Consider the following 8,018-nt stretch of genomic DNA (forward strand, 5'->3'; position numbering starts at 1 on the left):
GCGCGTGCCTGTAGTTCCAGTACTAGGAAGGCTGAGGGGAAGGATGGCCGGAGCCCAGCAGGTCGAGGCTGCGGTGACCGGGAGCGGCCACTGCACTCCAGGCTGGGTGACAGAGTGAGACTCCAACTCAAATTAAAAAAAAAAAAGAGGGGAAGGCCTAGCGGTGGTGAATCGCCGATTTGCCCGGGGCCGCCTCCCACTGCTGGCCTATCTTAGGCTGAGGGCAGTGGCCTCAGGGGCGGGCGGGTGCCCCCTGCGGGGCACGGCCTCACGCTGCGCTCAGCGGGTTGGTCACACGGCCCAGGAAGTGCAGGGAAGCGGCATCACTCTCATGCAGGGCAAACAGGAACGGGCTGTTCAGGGTCACCTCCAAGACCTCGGGCCCGTCGGGCTTCTGGGCAGACTCTGCCGGCTGCTCTCCCTCATCTGCTTCGAGTTCAAAAAGAACGCTGTTCAGCACCTGCGAAGCAGCACACGTCGGGGTTGGGATCGCTTGTTCCGGGGGTGCACCTGGTAGCCCTGCTGAGGGCTAGGGGTGCAGGGAGGGCACGAGGCGGCTCCACTGGGCCGTCCTGGAGGGCACGTTCTGCCAGCCTGCTAGGAAGACGCACAGTGCCTGCCTGCACCTCCGTGTGGACGACGGAGTGGTTGTGTGGACGCCCCCTTACTCAGCCGTCAGGGCCCACCTCAAGGCTGGCTCCTTCCCTCCACCTCCACCCTCCCCCTCGCTGTCCAGCTGGAATTCCTGGCTCTCAGTCGTGGCTCGTCAGTGCTCAGCTAACTCAGCACATCCCAGGGTTTCTCCCCAGCTCCTAGCACCCAGCACAGGGCCTCGGACATCCAGGTGCATCCTTGGCAGTGGCAGATGTCCGTTCCATGTGGCAGTAGGACCCTCCGCCTACTGGGGAGCATTTCCCTGAAGAAGGGCTGTACCCCAGGGGGCCAGACTCAGGCACTGTCTTTCCTGGCCCCAGTCCTAACCTTGCTCTGGAGCCTGGGGAGGACCCTGAGGCCAGGCCGGCCTGAGCAGCCAGGAACACACTCGCAGCCGGGAGGAGGCAGAGTCAGGGTGGGGAGGGATTTGCTGCTCTGAGCCTGTCCCTGGAAAGCCCCAGAAAGCTCTGGCCGCTGCTTTCCCAACCTTGGCCCTGTTCTCTCCCTCCTTCCCTGCTGACCCACCCAGCTTCCTCTGTGTCTCTCCCATCGCCACACAGGGTCCAGGTCAGACACAGACACAGGCTCGCACGTACCTTGCCCACTCTGGGATTGGCGTCGCCGATTCTGCCCAGGTTCGCCTCGGCACCCAGCAGGGTGGGCAGCTGGGCCTGGGTGAGCAGGTCCTGCAGGTCATAGGATGCTTGCAGCCCCAACTGGGGCATGGTCAAGTGGACGGCCCTGGGGATACAACGCACAGTTAGGAAGGTTTTAAGGAGGCTGCCCCCGAGGCTGCAGGACACATGGCAAGGGATCTCCAGGAAGCCAGGTGGGCCTATGTTCCTTGCAGTAAATACAATCAAAATCCTTTGTGACATTTGAAAAATGGTGAGAAGGACACAGAACATTTACCCGTGAGGATCTCGGGCAATGACAGACAGTCGTCTGTTCTCTGGTCTACTCTTTTTAGGTTGACCGCATTGAAGGTGTGTTACTTGGCCAATCTTAAAAGTGCCGTTCTTTAAAATAATGCATTATGTTGTACTAGCTACCTCTCGGAGGAGGTCTGGCTGGTGAGACACCCACGGAAGGGAGAGAGGCAGAGTGTGTGGTGGCAGTCTCTGTGCTGGGCACGTTGCCGTGTCAGCTCGACTGACCTTTCATGCAGAGCATTCCTGAGAGCCCGTGGACGCTCCCAGTGACATACCCAGGCCTCGCAAGAGTTGACGGTACACCCACGTTTGTAGCAGCAGTTTGCAACTGCCAAAAGGGGGGAGCAACCCAAGTGTCCATCGATGGATGGATTAATGGATAAACAAGTGTGATTCACTCGCACGATGGGATAGTGTTCGGCCTTAAAAAGAAAGGGAATTCCGACACGTGCCACAACGTGGACAGACCTTGAGGACATTATGGCGGTTGCCAGGGCTGGGGAAAAGGGGAAATGGGGAGTTCGTGTTTCACGGGGTCAGAGTTTCAGTTTGGGAAGATGAGAGAGTTCTAGAGATGGATGGTGGTGATGGCTGCACAACAAGGTGAACGTGCGTAATGCCACTGAATTGAGCTACTCTAAATGGTAACGGTGGCAATTTAAAATGTATATTTTTTCCACAGCCACTTTTACAAACCCATCTGAAAAAAACCAGAGTTGCCATCAGGTCGCCATCCATGTCCCTTAGTGCCTGTCTTCGGGAACAGAGTCTGGGCCTCACTGACCTGGGCCTCGTATGCAGGTCCAGCCTAGCGCTCTGTGAAAGGGAAGTGGCTCCCTCTTGCCACTGAAGGAGAGGGAGCTGAAGCCACCTTTCTCCCCCCCGCCTCCATCTGGTTCTGGACAAGGGAAGCTCCCTGAGACAGCCCCATCCCCTGGTCTCAGAGGAGTCCAGCCCTTGGGAAATCAGTCCCAAGAAACTCTTGAGCGCCTCAGGTGTGCGTGGGGGAGGGCAGCGTGAGGTCTGAACGGTCCCTCTCAGAGAACAGATTGAGATGTTTTCTCTTCCTCCACGACTGGCGGGTAAATATACGTGCAGAAAAGCATCCTTGCTCCCCCTTTTACCTCCCCTACGCCTAAAGAACAGGCACTCTGTCAAGAGGGAGACCGACGGCTGAACGGAGAGATGGCAGGTGGACAACAGGCTGCCTGGCCAGCCGGCACCACCACCCCCCTCCCTGCTCTGTGCCCAAGGCTCAGCTGCTACCTGCATGAGTGTCCACTGCACCCCCCGCCCCCACTCTGGGCAGGACAAGCAGACCCCCGGAGCTTCCTACCGGGGAGGTGGGCTCTTGATCCAGGCGGAGGAGTCATGCCGGAAGGTGAGGGCCTCCACCTGGTCCAGGTCGGAGGTGTGGAGGGGTTGGATCAGCAGCAGGCAGGCACTGTCACCGAGGGGGACTCGGGTCACCGAGAAGTTGTTCTGGGCATCGCTCCAGTGCTGGAAGTGGCCCGTGCCCGAGAGCATGGGGACGGACACTGAGGTGCTGTTGTCCACCCAGAACTCCCGGGGCCCGGCCAGCAGGGAGAAGCCCTTCATCTTTCCTGGAACCCAGACAGGAAACAAGCAGGGCAGGGTCAGCCGGGCGGGGGCCCACTCTTGCCCTCTCCTGCCTCGACCTGTTTCCCGGGCCCGCCCCAGGCTGCTCCGTGTTCTTCTGGCCCCAGGCCCCCACCGGTCCCAGGACCCCGGTGTTGCTCCAACGTTCCTCCTGCAAAATGCAGCCTCTTGCATTTACTCAGGTGGTCCCGACGGCCGCTTGCTGAAGACACAGGACGTGCCAGGCACCCAACCTGAGGTTTTGCAGCTGTCACCTTGAGGAGCTGACCCTGCTGGCACCTGCCAGGTAAAGTCAAGCCTAGATCTGTCCTGGTCCAAAGCCTGTACTATGCCACACTCACTTTTTTTTAATAGACATGATGTTTCAGAGCAGTTTGGGGTTCGCAGCAAAATGGAGCAGCGAGTTCCGAGGGTCCCGTTAACTCCTGTTCCCGTGTACGCACACCCCCTGTCAACATCTTGCCCAGAGCGGTTCATCTGTTAAGGGATCAGCTTACACAGACATGTCATCATCACCCAGTGACCGGTTCACGAGGGCTCTCTCCTGGTTTGCCTTCCATGGGGTGGGACACGCATCGAATGAATGTGTCTGTCTGCCATAGTAACATCATCGAGTTCTCTCCCTGCCCGAAGCGCCCTCCGTCCGTGCTCGCGCTTCAGCCAGCAGCCAGTCCTGGCCATGGCAGAGCCCGGGACTGTCTTCTGGTACCCACCTTCCTTCCTCACAGTCACAGAATGCAGAGCCGGTCACACAGGCTCCGGGACCCAGGGCTCCTCTCTATCTCCGTAGTCCCGTCCTTCAGCTGCCTGCCTGGCTCTCTGTCCCTTTGAGGTTGTATCTCTTCCTGACAACCCCACGACAGCTCCCAAGCATGCCCCTCCAGCCCAGCAGCTCCTTCAGGGCCTGGACTCTTGCATGACCTTCGAACTCCGCTCCCACCTCCAGTGCACGCACTGCAGGCCACCGGATGACCTCTGAGCCCAGGAGAGCCTTCAGAATGTCTGCAGCCGTGCTTTCCCAGGCCCCGTTCTCTGTTTCGACGCTCTGGCCCAGCCCCCTGAGTGCTGCAGGCTCCCACGCTTGCTTGCTTCAGCCCACCCACGTGGCGGCCTCCCTCCCCGCTGGGCCCTCCACAAATACCTTGTCAAGCGAGATCTATGTCCCAGGCATGTGCCCAAGAGCTCTATCTCCCTGTTTACGCTTTAGCACCCTGAGGTCAGGGCCTGAACAGTCTTCCTCTTGCCCCCTCGGAGACACTTGGCTTAGAGCCTTGCAAGTAGCACATCCTTAATGAGGACTTGTTGAATGAATGAGCAATCTTTGTCGTAGGGACTTTTCGGTGCTACCCCTACCCATGGAAAAGTGACTTCAACAAGAAAATTGGTCATTTCTGCATGGGCCAGCGACCTTAGTCGTTGGCCTTCTCAAGAGACACGAACCTGTCCCTTCCGGCCTGTGGGGCCAGGGGATGTGAGTTTGTGTCCTGAGACCCCCAGCCACCCACCCACTCCACCCCCACCCCATCTGTGACTGTGCCATCTCGAGCAAGGAATTTTGTTCTTCTGAATCTCTATTTCTTTACCAGTAGACAAAGGCACTAATACTGCTTCACCACATCATAGCGGGATTAAATGATTAGAGCACAAGGAGGCAGTGGGGTGGCAGCAGGTGCGTGGGGGCAGCAGGGTGGGTAGCTGGATGCCCCTCCGAGGATGGGTGGTCTCCAGGCACGTCCTCACAGCTACTCCCTGCCCAGCTCCAAGACCTGGCCTGCTCAGCTCAGCTCTGTGTTGGACACTGCGTCCACAGAGATAGGACGCTGCCCCCCTTTGGCCTGGATCTGGGGCCAGAGCCGTTGGGAGGGTTTGCCTCACCTTGGAAGTGGACGTAGGTGTTGAAAAGCAGGGTGCTGTCTGCGCTGACTGCGGTCAGGGGGCTGCTCAGCTTCCACCCTGTCACGGCCTGCACAAACCTGTCGATCTTCTCAGCAGCAAGATCTGGGTCGGTGGAGAAGTCCAGGGAGCGTGGGAGGACGACGGGTGCAAAGAGCGCCAGGCTCTGCACGAACGGCTGCTTCAGGCGCAGGCCTGGCGCTGTGAACAGGCACACTGCCGTGGACAGCTGCAGCTGGGCCTGGCTGGCGGGCCCGCCCTGGGAGACCAGCAGGCCCTGGATGGCCCGCAGGGCAGAGAGGACCTTGTGCCCATCCAGCCGGGAGGTGCAGCCCTGGTCCTCCACAGGGACGCCCAGGAGCGCCTGCAGACTGCGGGCCGTGGGATCCAAGGCTCCCAGGTAGAAAGAGGCAATGGTGCCAAAGAGAGCTGTTGTGGACAGGACGACAGACCCGTCGGCCACGCTCGACATCTCCCTCAGCGCCTTATACATGCGGAAGCCCAGGAAGTTGGCCAGCATCCCGACTTTCGCCGCCCTCGACTGGTCTTCGGCCTCAAGCGTCTCCGCCACCAGTGCCAGTTGGTCTCGCAGGGCCTGCTCATCGGCAGGGGCCGTCTTGGCCTGAATCGGAGCAGGTGTGAAGGTCGGGTCTCTGGACGTCACTTCGTCGGACTTCTCCAGCTGCTCACAGCTGCTCTTGCTGTAGGTGAGGAGGTGGAAGGGATGGATGTATATCCGGTCACCAGCAACCAGCCCAGCGCACGTCAGGAGGCAAAGGATGACGGCCCTCAGGTTCACGCCAACAGGAGCCATCTCTGGCAGAGGCTCTGGCTTGTGTGTGCCCTGAAACGTCACTTTGTACGGGGAGAAAGGTGATTATTAAGCGCCTTCTAGTCAGACTTTAATTGTCCCAATATTTCCTGCAGCTATTTAGCCCAGGAGAAAGCCGCTTGTGTCTACCAATAACGAAGAGAACTGGATTCAAAGCTCCACGTGGAAAGTGTCTGTATGATCCAAGCACCACATGCACTGTTATGGGCTAAATTGTGTTCCCTCTTCCCCTAAAATCCACGACTTGAAGTCCCAAACTGCAGGACCTCAGAATATGACTGCATTTGGACACAAAAGCTTTAAAGAGGCAATCAAGTCAAAATGAGGTCATGAGGGCAGGCCCTATCTAATCTGATGGATGTTCTTGCAGAAAGAGGAGTTTAGGACACAGACACACACAAAGCGACGAGGACACAGGAGGAAGACGGCCGTCTGCAAGCCAAGCAGAGAGGCCTCAGGAGAGCTCAACCCTGCCAACACCTTGATCTCAGGTTTCCAGCCTCCAGGTTGGTGAGATAATCAATTTCTGTCATTGAAGCCCCCCGGGCTGTGGGCTTATGGCAGCCCGATAAACGAAGGCACACACATGCCTGTGAATGAAAGTTCTTCCCAGCCGGGCTCGGTGGCTCAGCCTGTAATCTCGTGTCTTGGGAGGCTGAGGTGAATGGATTGCCTGAGCCCGCGGGTTTGAGACCCGCCTGGGCAACTTGGTGAGACCTCATCTCTACAATAAATCAAAATGAGCTGGGCGTGGTAGCGCGCGCCTGTAGTTCCAGGTACTCGGAAGGCTGAGGCGGAAGGATCGCCGGAGCCTAGCAGGTCAAGGCTGCAGTGGCCGGGAGTGGCCACTGCACTCCAGTCTGGGTGACAGAGTGAGAGTCGGACTCAAAAAAAAAAAAAAAGAAAGTTCTTCCCTATAAGAACTTGTGCCAGTCAGTAGGTCATTTTTTGGGCAGGGGGGAAGGTCGGTAGGTCTCTGTGGAGACCCCGAGATGCTAACAAATGGCTCTGGGTGTGGCCTGGGAACAGGATTTTAGTCTCTGCGTGGTCCTAGCATGCAGCCAGGATTGAGCACCATGGGCTCGGTCCAAAGCTGGGTGTTTCCCACCCGCTTCAAGCCCCAACCAGCTCTCAGCTCTCCCTCATAGTGTCATCCCCCTGAGCTCCAAGATCACGCCCACCAGCACTGCCTTCTCAGCTGCAGTGGGGCTTACTAGTCTGTGCTGGGGCCAGGTATAGAACTTTCTTAAACTTCTCAGGTGACCCCGAGAACCCCTGCCCTGGACACGGGCCACCAGGGTGGGCCCAAGGGGCTCTGGCACCCAACTCTCTCAAAAGCCTGTGACTTTGCTCCAGCCCCAACTGTCAGTAGCACCAGGGGTGCTGGCCTGAGGTCCTGGAAGAGGAGGTTCTGGGCCTGGCCCTGCTGTTGGTTTGTTCCGTCTAGCAATTTGATTCTATTGGTTCGTTCCGTCTAGGAATTTGGACCACGTCTCACTCGTTTCTGGCAGAGAGGTGTGCTGGGATACTTGTCACTTCTTAGCCTTAGTGGTCCCCGTCTCACTCAGCTCCCCCCGCCACACACGTACACCCCCAGGGCCGAGCATGACTGCTTTGGGCGTGTGGCTTGTCACCACGGACACAAGGTCACACTGTGTCACCCAAGCACGCGGTCACCCTTCTTGCATTGACCTGCACCTATCCTGAGCTCGGTGCCTCCATGGAAGTGCCCAGGGTGGTGTGTTCTGTCTACCCACGCAGTTGCCAGAGGGACTTTGGCCCGGGACCCTTGCCACCAGCCCACCCTCCTTCTCACGCGATCCACTGTTCCCATGACGCTGAACAATGGAGCAGAAAACGCTCCCTGTTCCCTCCTGTGCAGAGAAGCCCCAGCGGCCCGTCATAGCCAATCCAGAGGGACCGCCCGCGGGAGGAGGCCTGCCTGTCAAGTGGGCCAGGCCGCCCCCCCACGCACAGGCCCCCCGCCTGCTCCGCCTCATCGCCCACCCCATCTGGCAGTCCCTGCTCAGCCAGCCCCTCCCAGCCGTTTCTGAGGCAGCGGCGCCCTGGGGTCTCGGCTGTGAGCT

General features: G+C 58.7%; 1 protein-coding gene across 1 annotated transcript; it reads right to left on the bottom strand.

Annotated features, from left to right (window-relative positions):
- Positions 1-201: 201 nt before the first annotated feature.
- Positions 202-5,913, bottom strand: AGT (angiotensinogen). The gene is made up of 4 exons (XM_008074356.1): positions 5,082-5,913; positions 2,923-3,190; positions 1,251-1,395; positions 202-460 (listed from the first exon to the last, which is right to left on the bottom strand). Exons 1-4 carry the CDS (start codon positions 5,911-5,913, stop codon positions 269-271), a joined length of 1,437 nt encoding a protein of 478 aa, XP_008072547.1. The 3' UTR covers positions 202-268.
- Between the last annotated feature and the right edge of the window lie 2,105 nt (positions 5,914-8,018).

The sequence above is a fragment of the Carlito syrichta genome, unplaced genomic scaffold, assembly GCF_000164805.1.
Source record: "Carlito syrichta isolate Samal-C Ts95f unplaced genomic scaffold, Tarsius_syrichta-2.0.1 Scaffold316408, whole genome shotgun sequence".
Classification (NCBI taxonomy): domain Eukaryota; kingdom Metazoa; phylum Chordata; class Mammalia; order Primates; family Tarsiidae; genus Carlito; species Carlito syrichta.

What these genes read in the sequence shown, in the direction of transcription:
- AGT (XM_008074356.1), bottom strand. Translation starts at nt 5,913, where the DNA reads ATGGCTCCTGTTGGCGTGAACCTGAGGGCCGTCATCCTTTGCCTCCTG. An exon ending in CACCTACGTCCACTTCCAAG is followed by an intron (nt 3,191 to 5,081) that starts GTGAGGCAAACC and finishes TCTGGGTTCCAG; the next exon opens with GAAAGATGAAGGGCTTCTCC. An exon ending in CCAATCCCAGAGTGGGCAAG is followed by an intron (nt 461 to 1,250) that starts GTACGTGCGAGC and finishes GCTGCTTCGCAG; the next exon opens with GTGCTGAACAGCGTTCTTTT.